Source organism: Microcaecilia unicolor, chromosome 1, assembly GCF_901765095.1.
Source record: "Microcaecilia unicolor chromosome 1, aMicUni1.1, whole genome shotgun sequence".
Classification (NCBI taxonomy): Eukaryota; Metazoa; Chordata; class Amphibia; order Gymnophiona; family Siphonopidae; genus Microcaecilia; species Microcaecilia unicolor.
In genome coordinates this window covers 130375777-130402686 of record NC_044031.1, presented here as the reverse complement: position 1 = coordinate 130402686, position 26910 = coordinate 130375777, and the positions used below count along the sequence as shown (strand labels likewise).

At 42.6% G+C, this 26910-nt stretch overlaps 1 protein-coding gene across 1 annotated transcript in view; it reads left to right on the top strand.

The window, feature by feature from the left end:
• The window catches only part of KRIT1 (KRIT1 ankyrin repeat containing), a 196413-nt gene that overhangs the window by 142238 nt on the left and 27265 nt on the right, over positions 1 to 26910 (top strand). Inside the window, 5 exon segments of the mRNA XM_030200232.1 lie at positions 193 to 227; positions 229 to 345; positions 9827 to 9993; positions 22901 to 22988; positions 23763 to 23969. Coding sequence (XP_030056092.1) covers positions 193 to 227; positions 229 to 345; positions 9827 to 9993; positions 22901 to 22988; positions 23763 to 23969 — 614 coding nt within the window.

The window sequence follows — 26910 nt, the reverse complement described above, 5'->3', positions numbered from 1 at the left end:
AGTATATGCTGCTTTCCAAATGTTACCCCTTTTCCAATTTGGGCTGTTATAGAATTGCACTCAGAGTAGGGTACTGAGGCACCAGCAAGTTGATACCTTTTGTTCAGTGTGTTTCAGTCTGTAACTGATGGACTGGTTTTTTTTTTCATATTAATTCCTTCAGAAGTCTGTAATGCATATGCTTGCTTTCAGGCCTCCAGCTAAAGCCTTACCACAAGCCTTTGCAAACATGTACGTGACTGGCATGAAATTGTTAATGACTGACCATCTTGGATAATCAAACGAGAAACTCCTCAGCTTTTCCTAAAGAGAGATGTGAGACTTCCTCTGGATGTTGAGAAAAAGGTTGCCAAAAAGAATTGCAGTTTATGAAGTTAGAACAGGATATGTTTGCTAATTGTAGGCAGCAGACTCATCAGTTCATGAGATATCCACCCCTACAGTGGCGTTTATGATGATGCTGTATACTTCTGATTGTTACTCTAAAGTCTATTACATCATTCTTTGTAGTTCCTTTTGTAAGATTAGTTCAAAAAGGTAAGTCACATTCTAGAGCTTTCTCACTATTAGGCCCCTCGTTTGGAATATGTTACCCACTTTCTGATTTTAGATCTTTCTGTAAGCACGTTAAAATGTATTTGAACTTTCTTTTCAAGGCTTTTAATTGGAAAATATATTTTGTGGTGTGTTATGTTTGTTTTAATGCTGCTTACTTTTTTTTTTCTTTGAAACCCACCTAAAACATTGTGAATGGGTAGGATATAAAACACAACAAATAAATAGTAGCAAAATCATGCTACCGATCCCAGGGCAAGTAAGTGGCTTCCTCCATGTCTGTCTCAATCCATGACCCTTTTAAACCCAGATATGCTAACCACTGTAAACCACATCCTCTAGCAATGATTCCAGAGAACGATTCATTGAGTGAAAAAAATAGTTTCTCCTATTTGTTTTAAAAAGTATTACTATGTAATTTCATTGAGTGTCCCCTAGTCTTTGTACTTTTGAAAAGAATAAAAAAGTGATTCACTTTACCCATTCTAACACAGAGTGCTGTAGACCTACAGTCCACACATCTCTTTTTCCAAGCTGAAGAGCCCTAACCTCTTTAGCCTTTCCTTATATGAGAGGAGTTCCATCCCCTTTATCATTTTGGTCTCCCTTCTTTTGAACCCTTTCGAATTCCATTATGTCTTTTTTGAGATACGGTGACCAGAATTGCATGCAGTGCTCATGGTGAGGTCACACCATGGAGAATACAGAGGCATTATAATATTTTTTGTATTATTTCCATCCCTTTCCTAATAACATCTAGCATTCTGTTTGCTTTATTGGCTGCCACCACACACGAGTAGAAGATTTCATCATATTGTTTACAAAGAAACCTAGATTTTTTTTGTGTGTCTTAACAACTTTGATAAGTTTTGTGTCATCTGCAAATTTAATCACCTCACTTATCGTTCCGATTTCCATATCATTTATAAATATGTTAAATAGCACGGTACCAGTACAGATCCCTGCGGCACTCCTCTATTCACCCTCTTCCACTGAGAAAAATGACCATTTAACCCTGCCCTCTGTTTTCTATCCTTTAACCAGTTCCTAATCCACAGCAGAAGATTGCCTCCTATCCCATGGCTTTTTAATTTTCTCAGGAGTCCGCTCAAGGGACTTTGTCAAAAGCTTTCTGAAAATCTAAATACACAACTGGCTCGCCTCTTTATCCACATGCTTATTCACGCTTTTAAAGAAATGAAGCAAGTTAGTAAGGTAAAGCTTCCCTTGGCTGAATCCATGCTGACTCTGTCCCATTAAAACCATTTTGTCTATGTGCTCAATAATTTTATGTAAATATATTTTTATTAGAAAAAACAACACAAAGTGGCAAGACTACAGTAATCATCCCAACAGTGGCAATGATAAACAATAATTTCAGATAGTAGACAGGTAGGTAAAATGCAACTACAGACAGTATCCTTGATAAGCCAGTGCTTTTTTTTGTGCCGGTACGCACCGGTACGGTGTACCGGCACCTTTCCCCCCAGGACCCGACTCACCTGCCCGCCCTCAGCTCTCCGACAGCCCTCCTTTTCCATTCCTGCCACCACCCTGCATTTAAATCTTTTATTTTACCTCAAGTCACAGCGGCGGTAGCAGTGAAAGCAGCAGGCTCGCCTCCTGCCTTCCCTTCCCTCTCAGTGTCCCGCCTTCTGATGTATTTCCTGTTTCCTCGAGGGTGGGACACTGAGAGGGAAGAGCTGGAGGCGAGCCTGCTGTTTTCACGTCCGCCGCCGCTGTGACTTGAGGTAAAATAAAAGATTTAAACACAGGGCGGCGGCAGGAACAGAAAGGAGGGCTGTTAGACAGCTGAGGGTGGGCAGGTGGGGCTGGGGTTGGAACTGGAACTTAGGGGCTGAGAAGGTGGAGGCTGGGGCGAGTCACTGGACATGGAGGGGAGGATAGGGGGCAAAGTAGTATCGCTGGACATGGAAGGGAGGGCAGAGGAGAGTCGCTGGACATGGATGGGAGGGGAGGGCAGGGGACAGAGGAGAAATCACGGGATATGGATGGTTAGGGGAGGAGGGCAGAGGAGAATCACTGGACATGGATGGAAGGGGAGGATAGGGCAAAGGAGAATCGCTAGACATGGATGGGAAGGGAAGGTAGAGGAGAATCGCTGGACATGGATGGGAGGGGAGGACAGGGGAGATAGGAGAGTTGCTGGACATGGATGGATGGAGGGGAGAGCAGGAGAAATGCTGGACATGGATGGAGGAGAGGGAAGACAGGAAGGAGATGCACATGGATGGAGGAGAATGGAGAGAGGAGAAATGCTGGACATGGATGGAGGGGAGGGAAGACAGGAAGTAGAAATGCTGGACATGAATGGAGGGAAGGGAAGACAGAGGAGGAGATGCACATGGATTTAGGGGAGAGAGGAGAAATTCTGGACACAGATGGGGGGGAGGGAAGACAGAGGAAGAAGATGTACATGGATGGAGGGGAGAGGAGAGAGTTGAAATACTGAACATAGAGGGGGAGGTAAGACAGAGGAAGAGATGCACATGGATTTAGGGGAGAGAGGAGAAATTCTGGACACGGGTGGAGGGGAGGGGAGAGAGTTGAAATGCTTGTTATGGATGGAGGGGAGGGAAGAGAGAGGAAGTGAGATGACCATGGATGGAGAAGAGAGAGAAATGCTGGACATGGATAGAGGAGGAGAGAAAAAAGTTGGACATGGATGGATGAGAGGAAGGAGATGCATATGGATGGAGGGGAGGGAAGAAAGAGGAAGGAGATGCATACTGATGGAGATGAGGGAAAGGGAAAAGAGGAGGAAAACTGCACATGGATGGAGAAAATAGGCAAAAGTTGGATCCACTCTATACCTCCTCCAGTCAAGTCCGTGGAGGACCCAGCTTTTACCTATGGATATAGGGCAAGAAATAGAGGATGGCCTAGTGGTTAGGGTGGTGGACTTTGGTCCTGAGGAACTGAGTTCGATTCCCACTTCAGGCACAGGCAGCTCCTTGTGACTCTGGGCAAGTCACTTAACCCTCCATTGCCCCATGTAAGCCGCATTGAGCCTGCCATGAGTGGGAAAGCGCGGGGTACAAATGTAACAAAAAAAGAAAGGAGGAAAGTAAAGAAATAAATGGAAAGGAAGCCCTGGAAAACATAGTAGAATTAGAGACTGGGACCAACATGATTAGAAAAACAGAGTACATGAGAATGGGGACAAACTTTGCCCTTATGTCACTTTCTACTTTGAAGCCTGTTCATGAACTGGACTGTTATTTATGTTTGTTTGATGCAGACAACAATATTTTTATATTTGGAAAACAAGCAAACATTCTGGCCAAAGCAAGCAAAATTTGCATGGGAGATCCTGTACATCTAGCTACCAGCACATCTTCTAAGAAGACATCTTCTATTGCAGGAGGGACTGTGGAAGACAGGAGAGCTAGACTGAATCCTGAGATTGTTGATAACTTCTTATTCATCTACAGGTTAAAATATCATAACAGTGCTTCATAGGGCATATTTCTCCCCACGAGGGCATACAGAACAGATTGTATTTTGTACCCCTGGACACTTTAACAGGGTGGATTAGGATTCCTTGGGGTGATAGAAGTCGGCTGTTGTTGGGGTTGGAAGGATAGAGGGTGGTGGTGGTGGGAGTGTTTTATTATAGCTGTTCATTGTTATTATTGTTTTCTATTTGTAATTTATACACAATAGTAGCACAGCATATTGTTCCTTTTTATACTTTAAAAAGATTTAAATACAAAATCATAAGTGTTCGAGGCATCTGCAGATGGGAACAAAGCCTGCTGTGATGGGGCGGGGATAGAAACGGGGCCTGCGGGGAGGGGGTGGGGATGGAGACAGGACCCAGGGGGCAGGGACGAAGACCAGGCCTGCAGGTACGGGGTGGGGACGGAAACAGAACCTACGGGGATGGGAACAAATTTTATCCCCGTGTCATTCTCTAGTTCCAATCACCCTCGTAATGCAAAATCCAAGTCACAAATGAGAGGGTGATGCGAGATTCCAGTAATCGACTAAGATAGTCTGTGATGCCCTCCCAGATGGAAGCAATTTGAGGACATGCCCAAAAACATGAAACAAGGTACCATCTTCTGAGTCACACTGTGCACAAGCCGGGGAGACTATAATCCTGGCTTTCAAGGCCATTTTGGGGACAAATAAGCTTGGTGGATAACCCTAAGTAAGCATTCAAGATAATCAGCACTATGACCTACCAGAGGAATATTTTTCACCAATCTTGGAAAATTGAGCAATTAGTAATTTTATTCTTTATAATAGTTTTCACCATTTTGCTTGGCACTTAAGTCAGACTTACCAGTCTGTAATTTCCCAGTATCACCCCTGGAACCCTTTCTAAAAAATCAGCGTTACATTGGCATCCTCCATTCTTTAGATACTATGGATGATTTTAAATGTCAGGTTTACAGACATAAAGAGCAGATCAGGCTATTTCATATTTGAATTCTTTCAGTATCATCCAGTGTAGGTGATTTTACTATTCTTATACATATAACAATAAAATGACGGCAGTAAAGACCTGAACGGTCCATCCAGTCTGCCCAACCAGATAAACTCATTTTACATGTACGTGATACTTTATACCTGAGTTCGATTTGTCCCTGCCTTTCTCCGGGCACAGACCGTAAAAGTCTGCCCAGCTCTACTCTTTAATTTGTTAATTTGGCTCATTATATTCTCCAGGTCCATCGAGATTTCTTTCAGTCCTCCACATCATCACCCTTCAACCATTTCTGGTGCAGGTAAATATCTTACATCTTCTTCAGTAAAGACTGAAGCAAGATTTCATTCAGTCCTTTCCATTATGGCCTTGTCCTCCATGGGTTGCCACATCTTTTTGCTCCTTGATGAGCTAATAGGCCCACAAATTCCATCACAGGGCAGTCTTTTTTCTGATGTACCTGAAAGTTATTGCTATGAGTTTTTGCTTCTGTGGCAAGTTTCTCTTCATATTTTCTTTTAGTTTGCTTCATCTAACTTGCCAGTTCCTTATGGTTGGCGTCTTATTTCTTCATTTGGATCCTTTATCTATTTTTGTTCTTTTGCTCTAATAGCCTCGTTCACATCACCTTTTAACCATACTGGCTGTCGTTTGCTCTTCTTTCCACCTTTATTAATACGTGGAATACATCTGAGTCTGGGCTTTCAAGATGTAAACAATATCCCGTGCCTGATTATGTCCTAACTTTTAGCTTCTTTATAACCCTTTTTTCTCATTTATATCAGTCACTTTTTTGAAAATTAAACGTTGCTCCAGTAGACTTCTTTAGTGACTTCACTCCAGATAGCAGCTCATATTTGACACATGTGATAATCACTGTTCCCAGCTGACCCAACACCATTACCTCTTGCATTAAGCCACTGCATTCTACTAAGGACAGATCTAAAATAGCTCCCCATCCTGTCATTTCCGGGACCAATTGCTCGAAGAAGGCAGTCCCTAATGTGACATTTATCCATCAATAGTGGGGGTAATTGAAGTCACCCATTATTATACGGTTTCCCAATTTGCCAACTTTTAAAATTTCTGTTACATTTATTCATCTGTCTGTTTGGTCTTGCCCTACCAGTAATACTCTTTCCCCTTCATCACATAGAATTTCTATCCATTAAGGATTCCACACAGCTGTTTCATGCAGAATGTTTACTTTGTTTTACTCAATTCCCTCTTTAAACATATAGCGCAAACCCCCCCCCCCCCCCCCCCCCCCAGTTGATCGACTCTATCATTGCAATATTAGTAGTAATAGTGACACTTGTATCCCACATTATCCCAAACAAGTTGTATCAACTAGTTTGCACTCCGGAGAGTCCAAACTTTGACACAACTTTTTTTTTTTTTTTTAAGAAAGCAGCAAGATATCAGACATCATGTGTACCTCATTAAGCCTAGTTAAGTATCATCATGCATCCAACAGAAGATTCCTGAGGAAGGCCTTTTTAGGCCGAAACACAACTCGTGTTGAGTCTCGGATGTTACAATAAAGGCAATTATTTGAACATCGTCTGCTGCTCTTTCCTTTGTCACCCTTGCTGTGCTTGATCTGTCTTAGATGTATCACCATACTACTACTACTACTACTACTTATCATTTCTATAGCGCTACTAGACTTATGCAGCGCTGTACACTTGAACATGAAGAGACAGTCCCTGCTCGACAGAGCTTACAATCTAATTAGGACAGAAAAACAGGACAAACGAGAAGGGAATATTAAGGTGAGGATGATAAAATAAGGGTTCTGAACAAGTGAATAAGGGTTAGGAGTTAAAAGCAGCATCAAAAAGGTGGGCTTTTAGCTTAGATTTGAAGACGGCCAGAGATGGAGCTTGACGTACCGGCTCAGGAAGTCTATTCCAGGCATATATATGGTGCAGCAAGATAAAAGGAACGGAGTCTGGAGTTAGCGGTGGAAGCCTTAAATTCCTGTAAGCCTTTAACTTCAGTCTGAATTTGATTAATTTGACCAGATATGTCCAACTTCAACTTCTCAAAATTATTACTCATATCGTCAACTTTAGAACCCAGTGATGTTACCTCTGTAGTTGTCTTCTTTAATATTTCACCAAATTCCTGAATGGATTTCCAAATTCGATCCAAAGAATCTGCCCTGGAAGCCCCCAATTCAGCTCTTGTTGAATTTCTCTGCGGCCCAGTTTCCGGTGGTCCGTCTCCACGAGGCACCACCAACTCCGAGCTTGCGATGAGAGATGTGTCTTCTGAAGTTACCAGTCTGGCCGATGGACTTGGTGGTATACTTGCAGCTGGGGGAGATAAAGATGTTTCATGCTCCAAAGAAGAGGACAGTCCGCTGTCCTGTCCCAACACGGAGCCTCCGCTCCCAGCATTAACCCTTAAGAGCACAACTTCAAAGCTGTTGATTCGCCATGGGTTAAAGGGGGCCTCAACGACTGGTGAGGAAACAGTCTTGACGACCCCCTTCCTTTTAGTATGAGGCATAATGAGAAAAGAATTCAAGGACATCTGAAGAAAAGGCACCAGTTAGAAACTCTGACGCTCACTGCAGTGAAAGCCTGACGCCATCCCCCCCCCCCCCCCCCCCCCCCCGTTTCTTATTATTTTCAATCCAATCCTTCTTCCATTTTCTGAAGGATTTTCTTTTAGCTCTACTAGCTTCCTTCACTTCACTTTTTAACCATGCCAGCTGTCGTTTGGCCTCCCTTCCTCTTTTTTTAACACATGGAGTATAACTGGCCTGAGCTTCCAGGATGGTATTTTTGAACCACATCCACACCTGTTGTAAATTTTTGACCTTCGTAGAAGTTCCTCTAAGTTTTTTTTTCACTGTTCTTCTCATTTTATCATAGTCTCCTTTTGAAAGTTAAATGCTAATGTATTGGATTTCCTGTGAGGCATATTTTCAAAGCACTTAGCCTTCCAAAGTTCCATAGAAACCTATGGAACTTTGGAAGGCTAAGTGCTTTGAAAATATGCCTCCAAGTGTACTTACTCCAGAGCTGTTATCAAATCTGATCATATTATGATCACAGTTATCAAGCAGCCCCAGCACCATTACCTCCTGCACCAGATCGTGCACTCCACTAACGACTAGGTCTAGAAGTTTTCCTCCTCTAGTTGGTTCCTGTACCAGTTGCACCATGGCATGATGACTATGACTGTCTCCCTCTCAGGGCTGAAAATGCCGATGCCAATCCAGTGCCTCACATACAGTGCTGATTACTCCCGTGCACAATACCTATGCTGGGCCAGGTTTATACTGCCTGGGCCAGCAAGAACTAAGGATACTTCAGAGACAGCCCTTGAGGGGAGGGACCATCTCATTGTACAATAGCAATACTGTGTCCAACCTCAGGATCAAGTTAGCCACTCATGAGTTCCAGAATCAGCTCGGGATCCATATAGCATGTGAAAGTCAAAAGAGTAACTTAGCTTTCAAGTGCAGATACAAAGCAACAAGTGGGTCATCGGCCAAGGTTTCACTAGTAACGCTGTGTCAAGGTGTGAGTAACCTTCAAAGACAAAAAACTGTGTGGTAAAAAATACATATAAAAGTGAAACAAACTGTGAAAGTAACATAAAAACAAAAACCGTGTAAACAGGATCCATAAACTTAAACATTAAAGCTTAAAATGTTCATAGTTCAAATATGAATACTTGCCATAAAGGTTCACAATAGCTGAATAAGCTGTCTTGCTGTTATAAAATTTGCTACCTCTTTTGAATAGGCTCCCTTGGGGAGGTTAGGAAATGGTGAACGTGGGACTGAGCATTGCACCAATTGGGGAGGGTAGGGCGGGAATGGGGCGGGGGGAGATGACTGTGGGGGGGTCCAACAGTTGTGATCTCTCACACAGGAATGGTAGTACTGTCAGGGTTTTAAAGAGGGGAGGATGTTAAAGAGCTTCGAGGGGTTGTGGGGATAAAAACATTAAACACAAGTCTTAGAGGCTTTCTTTTTCTGCTTGGGCAAGATGAGAGACGGGGATTTTTTTTTTCTCTCTCTCTTTTTCTTTTCTCTTTTTAGGGTATTTCAAGTTCAGGGTAATTGTGTGGATCTATCTTGCGGGCATTGAGACAGTCCGGCCTCGATTGGCTCTGGTATCTGTTTGAAGGGGGAGGGTGATATTTTTTTGGGGGGGGGGGGGAGGGGAACACTTGGCTAATTTCTAAGGATGACATTTCTTTTTCTATACGGTTCTGTGTTATATGTTATGTATCTTTATGTTGCTCAGTTTTTGTTAATTCACACAGATTGTTGGAATCTGTGCAAGGTGCTGGTTTCTCAATAAAACTGGCTAAAAGAAATTAGAACAGGGCGGGTGAGGATAAAATATTTTTTAAAAAAAGTTTGATGACTATGTATTATACAGGAGCTTCACTGGATAGTTTATATTTGATTGTTGTGTACTCGAGTGAACTTGTTGCTTTTGTACGGTCTTCAATAAAAACGTTGCAACATAAATTTGCTACCTCTTCACATTATACCGGACAGCAGCACAGAAATATACATCAGGACCAAAATTGAGAAGATTTTGAATAAAACTAAACAAATTAGTAGAGCCACTAGACAGAAAAGCTGATATTCTGAAGAGTCTAGCTACTACTGTCTTACTTAAGACTAGGATCAGGACTTCACAGTTCCTGGATATCTCCTACCATTTTATTTTCATACTTTGAATTTCTGCCTCCTTAATGTGATACTCTTGGCTTTGTAACAAATGGATTGCAAAAATACAAGGTTAAGATTAATGAATAATGTATTTTTTCCTTTTGCAGATTGAGGATCCATTGGCCATTCTTATCCTTTTTGATGAAGCAAGATATAATTTGCTGAAGGGATTCTGCCCCTCTCCAGATGCAAAGCTGATTACACTGGCGAGCCTTTTGCTACAGATAGTCTATGGAAATTACGAGAGCAAAAAACACAAACAAGGTTTTCTAAAGTAAGTCTTTTCTAATTTTTTTGTAAACTAGTCATAGATTAGGTAAGGCCAGGACAAAAACAATTAAAAATGTAATGTGTAGCTTAATGGGGAGGGGAACAGTCCAATTAATCAGGAGGTGAGAAAAATCAAAACAATAGTAAAAGAATTTAGCTGCCACATTTGCTTATTTCCGATCTGAGGAAGAAGGGCAACCTTCAAAAGCTAATCAAGAAATGTACTAAGTTATGTCCAATAAAAAAGGTATCATCTTATTTTCTTTTCCATGTTTTATTTTGTTTGATTTCTATTGATAACCTTTAAGAGTGGACTAACACGGCTACCACACCTCTCTACTTAGCTGAAAAAAAACAATCAATAAAATAACAAATATAATTAAAAAGGGACTGAATCATGCTGATACAAAGATGTGTAAGGATCTTAAATATTGTTATAACTTTCTAAATCCCCCTTCAAAGAGAAAATATTTTTTTTCAGTCATGGAAACTTATCCAATGCATAGTTTCCAGTACTGAAATGTAAGGCAAAATTTCCCTAATCAAGCTACAGTAAACTTAGAAACATAGAAACATAACGGCAGATAAAGGCCATATGACCCATCCAGTCTGCCCATCCTCTGTAACCCCTAATTCTTCCTGTTCCTAAGCGATCCCACATGCTTATCCCATGCCTTTTTAAATTCTGAAACAGTCCTCGACGCCACCACCTCCACCACCCTTTCTGTGAAATAATACTTCCTTAGGTTACTCCTAAGCCCATTCCCTCTTAACTTTGTCATATGCCCCCTCATTCCAGAGCTCTCCTTCATTTGAAAAAGGCTCTCTTCCTGTACATAAATGCCCTTGAGATATTTAAACGTTTCTATCATGTCTCCTCTCTCCCTCTTCTCTTCCAGTGTATACATGTTGAGGTTCATAAGCCTGTCCCTATAATTTTTGCATTCAAGACCTCTTACTAATTTCGTAGCTGCCGTCTGGACAGACTCCATCCTGTTTATATCTTTCTGTAGGTGCGGTCTCCAGAACTGCACGCAGTACTCCAAATGAGACCTCACCAGAGACTTATACAACGGCACTATCACCTCCTTTTACCTGCTGGTCATGCCTCTCTTTATGCACCCAAGCATTCTTTTGGCTTTGGCCGTCACTTTTTCTACCTGTTTGAAAGCTTTAAGGTCATCAGACACAATCACCCCCAAGTCCCGCTCTTCCTTCGCACACTGAAGCACTACACCCCCTATACTGTACCGTTCCCTCAGATTTTAGTGACCCAAGTGCATGACCCTACATTTTTTGGGATTAAACCTTAGTTGCCAAATATCGGTCCATTCCTCTAGCTTCGCCAGGTCCTTCCTCTTGTCATTCACACCCTCCAGGGTGTCCACCCTGTTGCAGAGTTTAGTATCATCTGCAAAGAGACAAACCTTACCAGACAGCCCTTCCGCAATATATCTCACAAAGACATTAAAAAGAGCCGGCCCTAGAACCGATCCCTGCGGTACTCCACTGATGACCTCCTTTTCTTCAGAGCAAGCTCCATTTACCACCACCCTCTGTCTCCTACCAGACAACCAATTTTTTACCCAGTCAGTTACTCTAGATCCCACACCGAGGGCACTCAATTTATTTATCAGTCGCCTATGCGGAACCGTGTCAAAGGCTTTGCTGAAATCCAAGTATACCACATCAAGCGCCCCTCCCACATCCAACTGTTTGGTCACCCAGTCGAAGAAGATAGTCAGATTCGTCTGACACGACCTGCCACTAGTGAAGACATGCTGCCTCGGGTCTCGCTTTCCATGTAGTTCAAGAAATGTCACAATCCTCCTTTTTAGAAGCGTTTCATTAGCTTACTCACCACCGAGGTCAGACTGACAGGTCTGTAATTCCCAACCTCCTCCTTAATTCCACTCTTGTGGAAAGGAACCACATCCGCTCTTCTCCAGTCCACCGGGACCACTCCAGTTTCTAAGGAAGCATTGAAGAGGTCTGTCAGCGGAGCCGACAGAACTTCTCCGAGTTCCTTAAGCACCCTCGGGTGTATCCCATCAGGCCCCATCGCTCTGTCTACTTTTAGTTTGACAAGCTCCTCACGAACACAGTCCTCTGTAAACGGGTCTTGGTCTACCATACATCCATCCCCTTTAGCCTTTGTTTTCTGCAGCCCTACCCCCGGTCTTTCATTCGTGAGCACAGAGCTAAAATAATCGTTAAGCAGTTCAGCTTTAACCTTATCATCTTCCACATATTTCTCTCCATCAGCTTTAAGCCTCACAATGTTATTATGGCACTTCCTCTTGTCACTTATATATCTGAAAAAGGTCTTGTCCCCCAGTTTTACCTTATTAGCTATCTTTTCCTCTGATGAGATACCATAGACTTAGATTCAGGTCATACTAATGAATTTGACCACAGCCCTAGTAGGCAAAGTTTAGGTATCAAGGACACAAGTGAATGGCAATTTGAGACCAATTTCAGTTTCTGCTGGAGAAAAACCACCACATATGTATTTTGCAGTCCCTTCCACCATACCTTTTCCACCAAAGAGAACTGGAAGAGGTGTTCAAAACACCTCTGTCCGACTTCTAACGAATATCAAAGAAAGGATCTCATTCACTTGACCACAATAGATAAACAACCTCACAGCAAAAACTGAATGTGAAACAGGTTTTTGAAAAATCTTACAAACAACTCTATTTTTTAAGATATATTTTTTTCATGTATTGAAAATACAAAAATAGGAGGAAAAGACCAATCCTCACTAATTACAGAATAAAAGACCAAAATTAGAAAAGGAAGCACTGAGAAATCACATTCTCTGTAAGCTGTACAGCACAGGAGAAATGAAATTTTTAAAAAAGGATTATCTACTGTAGGGAGCAAACTACAAGATCACTTTCTACCCCCAAAATAACACCCACAAATAAATTATCTAGATACCCAAGAAAAGTTAAAAACTTGTGGGACAACAGTGAGCTGTATTTTCAAAGCACTTAGACTTATAAAGTTACTTAGCAACCTATGGAACTTTATAAGTCTAAGTGCTTTGAAAATGAGCCCCTAGTAACCTAAGGAACTTTAAGAGGTTTGAAAATGAGCCCCAGTGATTCCAGCCAACTTATTAGTGGAACATAACCACAGAGGCATGGTATGGTCGCATTTTCAATATTGTAATACTAGAGCCCAGCTAAGGAACAGTTTATTTTGAGTTAGTCTTCACTGGACCAAACTTGCTTTCCTTGTGCCATCACCATCCAGCTGGATAGGCAGTATCTTAAAAGGTGTAGCAAACGCAGGTTCAATGTGGCTTAAGTTTTAAAATACAGCGAGCCAGAATAATAGAATTCAGTTATATCATGGGAACAAATAGATGGATATGTCTGGAGTATTTAACAAAGTTGAGATTAGCATTTATACCCAACTGGGCATTTAAAAGTCTGTCCTTTAATGATCCCACATGTTCAGGAATCATAGCCATATGTATAAACATGCACACACCAGAACAGGCATCTATACACACATTGCAAAAGTAAACAGCAACTTCTACAGATTACATCCAAAGCTTAATTTTTATTTTCTCATTTCCATCTTCCAAAATTCTAGACAGCAGATGTACAGATCAGCAGGACCCAAAGCAGTCCAAGTAGTCAGAAACAGCACAGTTTATACCTAATTGTTCAACCACCCTTTGGGTTTAAAAAGCAAACCCACGTGCATGTAAGAACTGGATAAATGAAGTAAAACAAAGTTTAAAGTAAATGCCCTTACTATGTACAACTTGGTAACAATAATGAAACAGTGATGGCAAGCAGCCTGAGCCAACAGATTTATTTTCCACTGAACGTAACTGTGTATGAACTTGGTGGCTAACAGTGTGCTGAACTGAACAATGTTGCCACATTCAGACTGACTCTGGACAGAACTTATGCATGAAGGAAGCCCTTTCTTCAATATTCAGTACTTCTCTGTGAAATAGTAGTTATAAAAAAGGCAAGTGTATTTTTATAATATGCCACGCAATCCACAAAACAAAAGGAGCATATGTTCAAGTGAGGCATTTCCTTCTTGTGTCATTAAGCTGCTGGTGGCTATGGAGGTTTCATTTTTGGAAAGTCTTTGTGAAGATTTAGGAACAACGCGGGGTCTTATTTCTAGTTTATATGCTTATCTACGAGGTATGGGGCGACATCCAGTTGAGCATCGTATGCATTGGCATCGAGAGCTGGGATTGGCATTGGGTGATGATGTCTGGACACGTATGGGACATGCGTTATTAAAGACATTTATTTCAGTACCTTTTAAAGAAAATGCAGTAAAAGTTTTATATCGGTGGTATTTGACTCCTGTTCGTCTGCATCATATGTTTCAGGCAGTTTCGCCTTTATGTTGGAGGGGTTGTGGCCAGAGGGGTACCATGGGTCATCTCTGGTGGACTTGTACTAAGGTACGAGCTTATTGGAAGGCAATTCAATATAGACTTCAGAAATGGCTTTCTAAATCTATTAAGTGGTCACCAGAGTTTTTCTTGTTTCCCGGTACTCCTCCAGGTCTAACTACCTCTCAGGGTACATTGGTTAGACATGCTATGTCAACTGCTAGAGTTACGCTGGCTGCTCATTGGAAGTCTCCTCATGTTCTTTCTTTGATTTCATGGTTGAATAAGCTGTGGTATATTTGTGATATGGAGGGATTGTGGGCTAAAAATCATCACAAATTGTCTAAGTGGGAAGATATTTGGGTGCCTTTTATAACTAATTGTTCGTATTGAATTTTAGGGATTGGATTGAATGGGATGGGAAGGAGTGGGGGAGTTGGGTATGGGTGAGGGTGTACATTTAATAAAACCTAAAAAATATAGAAGTGACTTTTCAGGTGTACTTGGATACTTATGAGAGATTATCATTTTGTTCTCGTTTTAATAGATGTTCTGTAAAATTGGTTTATGATGTTTGCTTCCTATTTGGGGATGTTCTGTCTTGTTTTGTATATGATGTCGTATTTCTTTGAACTTCTGTTTTGGTGAGATTTCTTCTCATTTAATAAATACTTCTTTAAATGTCAAAACAAAAGGAGCATGTTCCCACATGCCATCTTTTTCTTTTGATATAGGCACAGGAAGAAAAGAAGTTAAATGCTCCAGGTCTCAACCTAATTAATGTTTTTTTTATTGTACTTACATTTCAATTATTTTTATTAAGAATCTTCAGTATAGATTTTTTTAAAAATTAACCAGATAGGTATACAAAAACACACTCCTTGGGTCCCGCCCCTCCCTGGTTTCCTGTGTCTCATCCCCATGATGTATGTATGTTTATTAAAAGAAGCAAACAGTATCAACACTTTAACCAAAAGCATTAGAGCGTATGAATATAAGAAACACCTAAATCCTATCCGTCCCTCCCATCCCCCTTTGCCTGACCATAAACAGGATACACCCTTCTTTGCAAAAGTTCACCTTTAAAAGATTAGCAATCAGTTTCGTGCCTGGTGTGGCAAGGTTAACCGGAAAGGTTCCCAAATCTCCCGGAAACGTTGTCCTCTCGGCTGTGATATAGCTTGTATTTGTAGATGTTCCATACGCAACCGGTCAATCATGTAGATACACCACTGTTGCAAGGATGGAGGTGTTGCCTGCATCCAGGTAAACAAAATTGTTTTAAGACCAAAGAAAACAGCCCTTCTCAAAAATGTTGTATAGCCAGCAGGCACAAGATCACTCAATTCATAGGTACCAAAAAGCATTTGAGGTTCCAACCGAAATGAACAAAGGCCAAATAGGCAAAACCGTTGCTCGAATGTGTGTCCAAAATTGCTGTGTTTTCACGCAGTGTCAAAACATATGTCCCAGATTAGCCTGATGTATTTCACATTTAGAACATTGATCACTAGGCTGGATCACCCACCTTGAAAGCTTTATGTGGAGGGATGAAAAGTAGTAATAGAAATTTATAAAAAGCCTCTCTATGCAAAATATTAAAATACTGCTTAGTCAAACGTTTGATACACGTCTGCAGAAAAGAAGTCGATATAGGGTTTGCCAGATCTGCAGTCTATAACGTTTCCAATCAGGCAAAGTCTATTTCCACTGTGGTGTCTTTCAGGTACCAATGATAAAAGGTGAGTGGCACTTTCAGTTGAGAGCTCAAGGTATATACTTCCCAAAGAGTCTCTTGAACATCTTCTGCCAAGTCAGTCCACAGAAGGGAGGAAACATAATGGTGAAGCTGTAGGTATGTAAAATCTGATCCTGGTGGCAACGCAAACTCTCTTCAAATCTGACAAAGGTTTCATTTTTCCCTCTTCAGTCACTACCTGTAACAAATACCTTACCCCCTTTAAAGTCCATTTTGCAAAAATTCCCCCATCCCTCCCAGGAAGAAAAGCAGGATTGTCACATAAATATGGCGTCACTACAGGAGCAAAGTGGTGACGCACAGCCAATGCTATACTCACCTACCAGTATTTAGAAAGGGATAACGCTGAAAAATAGCTGAATATAAACCAGCAGTGGCTTCCAGAATGTGGCTAAAACGGACCTCCAGAATCAATTTAATTTCTAGTTCAGTAACTGAAAAATAAGATGTATTTCTGTACCAATCGTTAATATGCCTCATTCTGCATGCCACCATCATATAGCGCATGTAAAGCAGTCCCATTCCTCCATATTCTGTAGGACCCTATAACACCCCCATAGAAAGTCGAGGCTTCTTCCCTTTCCAAAGGTAACGCAAGAACCTATGTAAAATATGCTCGTCACTATGCCACAAATACAAAGGAAAAAGTTGAAAAATATATAACCAGCATGGCATTTGTATTATCTCTCTATATAAAAAGCAACACCAACGTTCTATGAAGCTTCCAGCCGGAAGTGTGAAGGGGGCGAGATATCCGGTTTCCCTATGAGTGTCTGCCCCGCCCTCTCTGTAACACAGTCAGTGAAGGAAAACAGCAGAGCACGAAATCAAATCGCTGGCTCTGTAACAGTGAAGGACTCAGAGGGGGGAGGGGAGAGAGGCCCGAGGGCAGGGACACACACACTCCCACATGCACACAGAAGAAAACATTGCTAGCCCCCGTTTCATTTGCATCAGAAACGGGGCTTTTTTACTAGTGTTATATAAATTAATATGTCCCCATAAAGACAAAGGATAAGCTGTCCACACTCGTAGTCACTACACGGTATCATCCAGCAAAGATCCAATGCAAGATGGCCGCTGAGTAACGGGCTGAAACACCGTTAGCTCCAGCTATCATTGCGGCGCTGCCCCGTTGCCTACCTGATCGCTGGCCCAGTTTTGTACATCCCGGCTTCGATGGGTGTCGCCATGATCCGCATGCCTCCTCGGTGCTTGTTTTGGACCGAGGCTCCGTGGGGGGTGCGGTTTTCCGACCTTGCTTGCTGTGTCGGCAGTCCGGCTGCGCATTCGCTTTCGTCGCTGGCCCGGTGCTGGGTGCGGAAGTGCGGGGTTCAGCTCCCCACGATGCGGTGCACGGGTGTGGCTTCTGAATGGCTCCTTCCCGTCGCTGTTTTGAAGAGAGATTTGAACTAGCTCTCCTGCTCGTGTGGCCTGCTCTTCTGACCTTGAGGGCCCTCGGGAAATCCGTCTGGCTTTGGATCATCTGCTGGCTTAAGCTTGTTTTCGGTCCAGGGAGCCGTGGTCTGCTGTATGTTTGCTGCGGCTGCCTCTTTCCTGATCTTCATCGCCTTTGCTGCCCTGGCTTGGAAGGTCCCGACAGTTGGAGCTGCGGAGGAGGACTGTTCGAGTCTCCATTTTGAAATCTGCGCCGTTGGTCTTCAGTTTTCATCGGCTTCTGGTGATCGTTGCATCTCTCCTGGCCGCCTGCTGTTGCTGCTTTCCCAGTGCTTGTCTGAGGATCGTCTTGCCAGAACTTGCTCCAGCCCTCTGTCTAATCTGGATCTCCATCATTCCCCTTGGCCCGCCAGGACTTTCGCCGTTCATCTTTGCCTCCCTTACCTTTCCCTTCTTATCTTGTTTTCCTCCTATCTTGTTTTCCTGCTCTTACTACTGAAATGTAACTGTAATGTATTTATTTAATTTGTTCTTTGTAAGCCATTTTGGGGCTGCAACACTGTGGCAAAAGGCGGGGTATAAATGTACTGAAATAAATAAATAAAGATTTTGTGTTAGAGCTATAAAGTTGATTCAGATCAATAAGGAGATTCACTCCCAAATATTTCAATGCTTTCTTCTCCAAAATCAAAAGAAAGGGCCCTACCCAAGAAGTTTTTATTCTAGGTAAAAGTGGCATCACCTTTGATTATTCCAAGTTCAGAGTAAAACCAGAGAAAGCCCTGAACTGATCCAAAAGATTTAATAAATTGGGAAGACTCTGCTGGGGTTCTGTTAAAAGAATCAACAAATCATCCGCAAAGGCCAATGCTTTTAACTGTGCATTAACTGCAGTCACCTCTGGAATAGTAGAGTCTCCCTTCAAGAGATGTAACAAAGGTTCTATACTGAGAACAATAATAAAAGAGAAAGAGGGCACCCCTGTCGAGTTCCCTGAGACACCCGGAACCATTTGGTGTGAGCCCCATTAACTAATGCCTGGGGAAAATCATAAAGAACCTTTATAGCTTCCCAATACCAACCTTGGATACCAACTCTCGCAAGAACGTCAAACAAATGGGCCCACTGAACACTATCAAATGCTATTGCCACATCAAGGCTCACCGCCAGTGCTGACAGGGCTTGAGCACGGCAATACGACATTGCGATCAACACCTTACATTATGTACCGATTAGTGCCCCTATATAAATCCCACCTGCTCTCCCCCCCCCCCCCCCCCGCCCAATGCAGGTAGTTATCTCGCTAATTGATTTGCCAGCATCTTAGCTAAGAGCTTCACATCGACGTTCAAGAGAAATGAGCCTATAAGAATCTGCCTCTTCCCTAGTTTTATTAGGTTTGGGCAGCAGCGTAATTAAAGCTATATTATTAAAGAGAGGAAAGGCCCCCTTGCTGCGCTACTTCTCGATAATACTCTAAAAGAGGACCTATTAATTGAAGTTGCAATATTTTATAAAAATCACCTGTGTATCCATTTGCTTTAGATGCAGTATGTGCCTTTAGCGATTTAATCGAAGCTTGAAGCTTCTTAGCATGTAAATGCGTATTCAAAGCTGCTACTGATTCTGGGGGCAGAATAGACATGCCCACCTTATCAAGAAGCTCCTTAGGCTCTACAGTTAGCTGAGTAAACCCTAATGTATGTAACTGTCTGAAATGATCAAAGAATATCTCCACTATATGGTCAGTATGGGTAGTAAGTGCTCCCGTATTATCCCTCAATGAAGGCACTGCTCAAAAGACACCCCAATTCTTAACTAGTTGAGCCATATATCTACTGGCCTTATTCCCAAACTTATAAAATTTATGTTTATGATATAAAAAGCCTTGTGTAGTTTTTTCATGTATGAGTGTGTTTAAAGCTATCAGAGTGGAAAACAATACTTCCCTTGCGGCCATTGTAGGCTCATGCAAATAATCTCTTTTAGCCTGTTGTAATTTCTTTTCTAGATTATTAATGTTAGCTGCCAACTTCTTATTTCTCAAGCTATGCTTATGGATTTTTCTTGTAGGAAATTATCCAAATATTTTTTTAAAACCCTGCTAAGCTAACTGCTTTTACCACATTCTCTGGCGGTGAATTCTAGAGTTTTAAGTACACATTGTGTGAAGAAATATTTTCTTCAGTTTCTTTTAAATTTACTACCTAATAGCTTCATTGCATGTCCCCTAGCCCTAGTATTTTTGGAAAGAGTAAACAAGCGATTCACATGTACCCATTCCACTCCACTCAGTACTTTATAGACTTCTATCATAATCTCCCCTCAGCCATCTCTTCTCCAAGTTGAAGAGTATGCTTCTGTGGCCTAGGGGCACTGCCACAGTACTTCCAAAGGCCCTGACCAGAAATGCAGGGTTCTACGGGAAGGCAGGGAGGTGGATACTAGAGGTGAATATTAATCAAGCTTTTTGAGTGGAGGAGTAGCCTAATGGTTAGTGCAGCAGGCTTCGATCCTGGTTACCCTGGGTGTGATTCCCATTGCAGCTCCTTGTGACCTTGGGCAAGTCACTTAACCCGCCATTGCCCCAGGTACAAAAACTTAGATTGTGAGCCCTTTAGAACAAGAGAAAGTACCTGCATATAATGTGTACAGCGCTGCGTACATCTAGTAGCGCTATAGAAATGATTAATAGTAGTATTGAAGAGCCCTATCCACCTTAGCCTTTCCTCATAGGAAAGTTGTCCCATCACCTCTAGTGGACACACTCTTCCACATACTTCCCAAGAACAGTACTTTGAAGAGTCGACTCAGACCTCTCCTGGGAGGTGTAGCAGGACTCACAGGACCTCTGAGGAGTCCTATGACATTCCATTTGATCGTTCTCCACTGCCTGAGAAACTTAAGTCTCCTCCAGAAAGTATATCCTTTCTTTGCGTTGTCTGTGAGATGGCCCAAGCCATTTTCAAATTGGAGACAACAGGATGAACCTCATTTAGAATTCATGAGGCTCTGGATTATGACTCTCCTCCTAGAGAGGGAATCACAGTTCCTCTTTATACAATTATGAGGAATACTCTAATCAAAAACTGGGAGACTACCCTAACAGTTCAAGTTGCTCCAAAGAGAATTGATACAATGTACAGAATACAAAAATGTACTAGGTTTGAAAAAAAATGCTCTTACCCCATCATTCCTTGGTTGTAGAATCTGCTTTGAAGCATATTCGCAGTGTGAGATTTCATGCTTCTGCTCCTCCAGGCAGAGAAGCTAGAACTTTAGACTCTTCTGGCACGAGAACATTTCAAGCTTCTATGTTAACCAACCACATATTAGATTATCAACTTTATTCCACAGTTTACTTGCAGTCTCTACTCTCTCCTTTGCAGACTTCTTTCCTCCTGAAAAAGTTGATGAGTTCCTCAAACTTCACAGGAAACTTCTAGATTGTTGTAAATATCTGGCAAGGCAGACCTTTGATGTCTCTTCTCGCATTTTCGCCTTACGAGTAACAATGCGACTTCTTTCCTGGTTCAGAGTTTCCGACCTCGAATCTGCTGTCCAGGAGCATGTAGCAGATGTCCCTTGTCATGGAGATAACTTACTCGGTGACAAGGTCGAAGAAGTGGCCAACATAATTAAAAAAACAAACAAACAGGAAGAGACCTCAATGCAAATCCAACAGGAACCAAAGGAAAGTAGAGGATGACACAAATAACAACCAACCAGGGAGATAAGTCTTAAAAGTTCTTTAATAAAAGCACCAGGATGTAGACTCTACAAGGGCCGTGTTTTGGCAGCCGCATACCTCAGGGGTCACAATCAAAACTCTAAAAGCTAGAGCTGTAAGTAATGATGATTAGTGCAGCAGCAAAGTTCAGTGTTCCACCATTGTTAACCAGCTATTCAGGATTTGTACTGTGGAAGCACAAAAACACCGTCAAGGATACATGTATCTGAGTTCCATCTCAATCAGTCCATTGTACTTCCTGCCTTCTTCCCTAAGCCACACTCTCATCCTGGAAAAGCAGCACTGCATACCTTAGACTGCAAGCATGCTCCAGCTTATTATCTGGAGCGTACAAAATCTCATAGGAAGTCCTCCCAGTTTTTTGTATCCTTCGACCCTAACAGATTAGGGATTCCCATCACCAAGTGTACTGACTTTTCTGGCTGACTGTATCTCCGAATATGCCCAGGCTGGGCTGACCCTTCATGGTTGTGTCACTGCTCACAGTGTAAGAGCCATAGCGGCTTCAGTAGCCCATTTCTGTTCTGCCTCCATTGAAGAAATTTGCAAGGCAGCAACGTGGTCTTCAATCCACACTTTCACTGTTTACTACTGTCTGGAGCAGCATTCTAGGAGGGATAGCCGGTTTGGACAAACAATCCTGCAAAATCTTCTTACTACTTGAATGTCAACTCCACCCTCTGGCCCTTTTTTTCCATTAGGCTCACTTTCTTCTTAGCTCTCAAGATTATTATTATATTTGTGAGCCTGGCAGCTAGTGAATCCCACATATGAGAATTTCATGCCTGCTTGTCCTCTGAGAAAGCAGTTACTTACCTGTAGCAGATGTTCTCCAAGGACTGCGGGCATATATTCTCACATTCCTCCCACCTTTCCTTGGAGTTGTCTTCTTAGCTTTAGTATTATACTGCTGGTTCCGCGCTCGAATGTTGGGCGCACTGCCTCAAAATTTTAAAGTGACAGTGCACTATGGCAATGTCTGCACCAGGCTCCATGGATGACACCCAGATGTGAGAATATATGCCTCGGAGAACACCTGCTACAGTTAAGTAACTTTGCTTTCTTCACAATCAGGAGTTTTGGGCGAATATAGAGAGGAAGTCCAAGGAACTGGAGATAATCCTGTTCAAGGCTAAAACTACTAAACAGTTATTATCTCGTATTTATCAGAGCCTGATAGAATTGACTATCCCACAAGATACGCCCGTCAACAAGCATAGGAAAGATGGTAGGTAAGTCTTTAGAATCAGACAGCTGGTTGCATGTTTGTGAGTATATCTCCCTGTGTACAGCAGTTAGAAATTATCAACAGTTGCAATACATGTTAGTGATGAGATTATACTGGTACCCTGCAAAAGTCCACTCTCAGCCTAAGTACAAGGCAGATCACCTTTGTTGGAGGAAATATGGATAAGGGGGAAGTTACAAACATTAGAAGGGGAAAATGTTATCGGTTTATATTCACGTGGGTTTATATTCAAGTATATATGATAATTTTGCTATTAGAGTCTAAAATTAAAATTCATTGTTTAGTATTGTCTGGCTGATAAATATATCATTATTCTTTATATGCTGCATTTTTGACTATAGAATAACATCCAAGCATATAATTGTCTCTATTTCAGTGAGGAAAACCTAAAATCTATAGTGCCAATCACCAAACTTAAGAGCAAAGCACCTCATTGGACAAACCGTATTCTTCATGAGTACAAGGTAAGTTTCAGAACATAAATGCCATAGGGCTGTGGTGCTGTAGTTCACAAGACCTGGATGAATTCTACCATTTTGTGAGGGAGCGTGACAGTACTTGGATTATACCTCTTGTCCTCGGGCCATGGATGTTGCTGACGCAGGCATGTAGAAGGAAGGACTAGATGAAACTGAGGCTTCAGCTTCTGAAACCCTTTGCTCTGTACAGTCATAAATAATGGTTCTGAACACATGAGCAGCAGTGAATAGAGGTACTGAAAAACACCCCTCTTTGTATGCCATGAGCAGTGTTAATATTTTCACACCAGTGCAAATAGTGAAAATCAGTAGTCTTGCAGTCGATATTTGAAAGAAATTGTAGGATTTCTTATCAAAACTGTTAAGAAAATCTGTTGAAATTTCTTAAATCCTTGCCATTACAGTTACATTTTGGTCTCTTTGTGACATTTTCCCTCCTATTTTATATCCTCCTGACAACTCACTTAGCTCAATCATTGTAGTAACAGTCTTGGCCAGAAGGCACACACTAGGTCTTCTTACAGCACCCTAAGTCACAGGATGTAGGTTGCACTGTTGCATAATTACTAGAACTCCCTTCCCTGGGGACTGTGTACTCTGCTTGTGCCGTATCACTAGCCCTTTGGAGTTTTGAGGAAAATGACTAGAAAAGTATCCTTTGGAACATAACCTGTCACATTACTACATTAATACAAATTGCTCTGAGAAAACAGAAACCTAGTTTTCTGATAGAAATCTTGTTGTTTTTATTCTGTCTAGAGCCTCAGTACAAGTGAAGGTGTAAGTAAGGAGATGCACCACCTTCAGCGCATGTTCCTGCAGAACTGCTGGGAAATCCCTACTTACGGGGCAGCATTCTTCACAGGGCAAGTGTTCACAAAGGCCAGTTCCAGCAGCCACAAAGTTATCCATGTGTATGTTGGAGTAAATGTGAAAGGACTTCATCTCCTCAACACAGAAACAAAGGTAAGCATAGCTGCTCTTGCCTACTTAAGCGCACAACTATGGAACGCACTGCCAAAAGCAGTAAAAACTACGCTCGACCACCTAAATTTCCGGAAAGCACTAAAGACAGACCTGTTCAGAAGAGCATACCCCACCGACCCAACATAAAAATACCTGAACACTTGTGACACAATATAACCAAAGACCGTAACGGACATTACCCGACTCTTCCTCTCCTCTCCCTCTCTAAGTTCCCCCCCAATTACCTACCATACATGTACCTCATTCTACCACAATATCACTTTATATTCATTCATACCATGTATTTGTTCAGACCGGAATCGGTTAACGCCGTTAACTGTAAAATGTAAGCAACATTGAGCCTGCAAAAAGGTGGGAAAATGTGGGATACAAATAATACTATTACATTTATTGAATGGATATTTCCTTGTCATCATCAGCAGATAAATCCAGACTTGTGGGTTATGACCATCAACCAGCAGGTAGAGATAGAGAGCACAAAACTGAACTCTGTGATCTAGGATGGTGTCCTGTCCCTGTAGGCAGTGGTCTGTAGTTCAAATGCTGCCCATTCTTGTGGCAACTGGGTTCAGCGGGTGGCAGATGCCTTGTCGGATTCTGAGGCCTAGGGGGCCTCAGAATTTCTGGGCATGGAAACCGGATTGGCGTATTTGGAGGATTCCCTGTATGATCTTCTTAGGGCTTCGGCTAAGCAGATGGCCTTGGCGGTCATGGTACACTGTTTGTTGTGGTTGCGCCACTGGTCAGCAGATGCTTACCCCTAAAATGTAGCTTTGTCAATGCTATTTATTATAGTGGTAAGCTTCTCTTTGTCGAGGATCTGGAGAAGTTGCTTAAGTACTTAGGGGACTTCAAGACTCAGCACTTGCCCGAGGACAAACCTAAGGTCCCTGTAGGGCAGCTCAGCCTTAATCTCACCTAAAGGACCAAGAGGTACCGCCGGGGTCAGTCTCGGGCCTTTCAGAGGCCTAGATATCAGCAGAGGCAGTCCTTTCACTCTGTTAAGTGCTCCTCTTGTTAGCCTGCCCAAGCTTCCCCGGCTTCCTGTCCTCCACAATGACAAACTTCCAGTCCACTCTCCTCCATGTCGCATAGGTGGACGGCTGTCCCTGTTTTTCAGGGAATGGGACCAAAGTTACTACAGACCAGTGGGTCTTGGACATTATTTGAGATAGCTACAAATTAGAGTTTGCCTTGGAGTCCCCTGCACCCCCCCCCCCCCCCCCCCCCGGCAACAGGAGACTGTGCTAACCACACTTGGCTCGTTGCAGGAATTGGGAGCAGTAGTCCTGGTGCCAGCATGCGAGCAGGGCCTGGGCAGATATTCCAAAAAGAGAGCTCTGTCCGTCTGGTCCTTGACCTAAAGCATGTCAACAGGTTTTTGAAGGTCAGACATTTTCAGATGGAAACCTTGTGCTTGGTGATTGCGGCAGTCTAGCCTGGAGAGTTTCTTACCTCTCTGGACCAAAAGGAGGCCTATTGACATATTCCCATTTGGCCTCCTCAGCAGCGGTTTCTCCACTTTGCGGTTCTTGGATTACCCTTTCAATTCCAGGATATACTCTTTGGGTTATCGATGGCCCTCAGGACCTTCTCCAAGGTCATGGTGGTGATGGCAGCATTCCTATGTAAAGAAGGCATCAGGGTGCATCCTTATTGCATCACTTTCAGGGTGATATCTCTGCTCCAGTCCCTGGGTTGGGTAGTCAGTCTGTCCAAGAATCACTTGGTTCTCACTCAGGTTCTGAAGTATTTGGTGGCGCGGTTCAATGCTGCTCTGGGGAAAGTATTTCTACTGGAGGTTCAGAAAGTTATCCGGGCCAGGTGATTCTAATCACCCCAGATTGGCGAAGGAGGCCATGGCACGCAGATCTCGTCTGTCTGATGGTGGACAAGCCTCTGTGCTTGCCTCCTACTCTGAACCTTCTTTGTCAGGGTGTAATGATCCATCCCATTTTGGTCTTACAGCTTGACTCTTGAGCGGTCAAGATTGAGAAGAAAGGGTATTCTGATTCGGTCATCACTACATTGTTGCAAGCGCAAAGGTGTTCTACCTTGTCGGCCTACGACACAGTTTGGAGGACCTTTGAGTTCTGGTGCTCACAGCAAACAATTTCGCCCCTTCACTCTTCCTTACTTAAGATTTTGACCTTCTTACAGGGTGTCCAATTCATTAAGGGTTCAAGTAGTGGCCTTGGCCTGTGTATGTGGTTGACTGCAAAATTTTTCTTTGGCTGTTCATCCGGATGTGGTGTCCCTTTCTGAAATGGAACCTAAATACAGTTATTTGAGCCCTGCAAAGGGCTCCCTTCGAGCCTCTTCGGAAGGCTACATTGAAAGATGTGTGTTTCTGGTGGTGATCTCGTCGGTGCACTGCATTTCCAAGCTCCAGGCGCTGTCTTGCAGGGAACCCTTTCTCCACTTTTTGGAGGCTGGAATCACTATCTGTACGGTGCCTTCCTTCCCAAGGTAGTGTCTTCCTTTCATTTGAATCAGCACTTGTTTCTCCCATCGTTTCAGGAGGCAGATTATCCCAAAGAGCTTTGCCTTCTGCATTGTCTTGATGTTTGCCAAGCGCTTCTTCAGTACTTTCAAGCCACAAATGAGTTTCGTCACTCAGATCACCTTTTTGTTCTCTTGGGGGGGGGGGGGTCCTAATTGTGGCCTCCCCAGGCTCTTCAGGCACACTGTGCTAGGGCTCAGTCCAGAACAGAGCTGCTTACTTTTTCTCTGAAAGAAACCTGCATTGCATATGTTTTCTAACCATTACCACATAGACGTTTCGGCATGAGCGGACACTTCCTTTGGGGCATTGTTTTTTTTCTATGGCAGTTTCTGCTTCCCATTCTATTTGAGGACTACTTTGCTACATCCCACAAGTCTGGATTTGTCTGCTGTTATGACAAGGAAGGAAAAATTC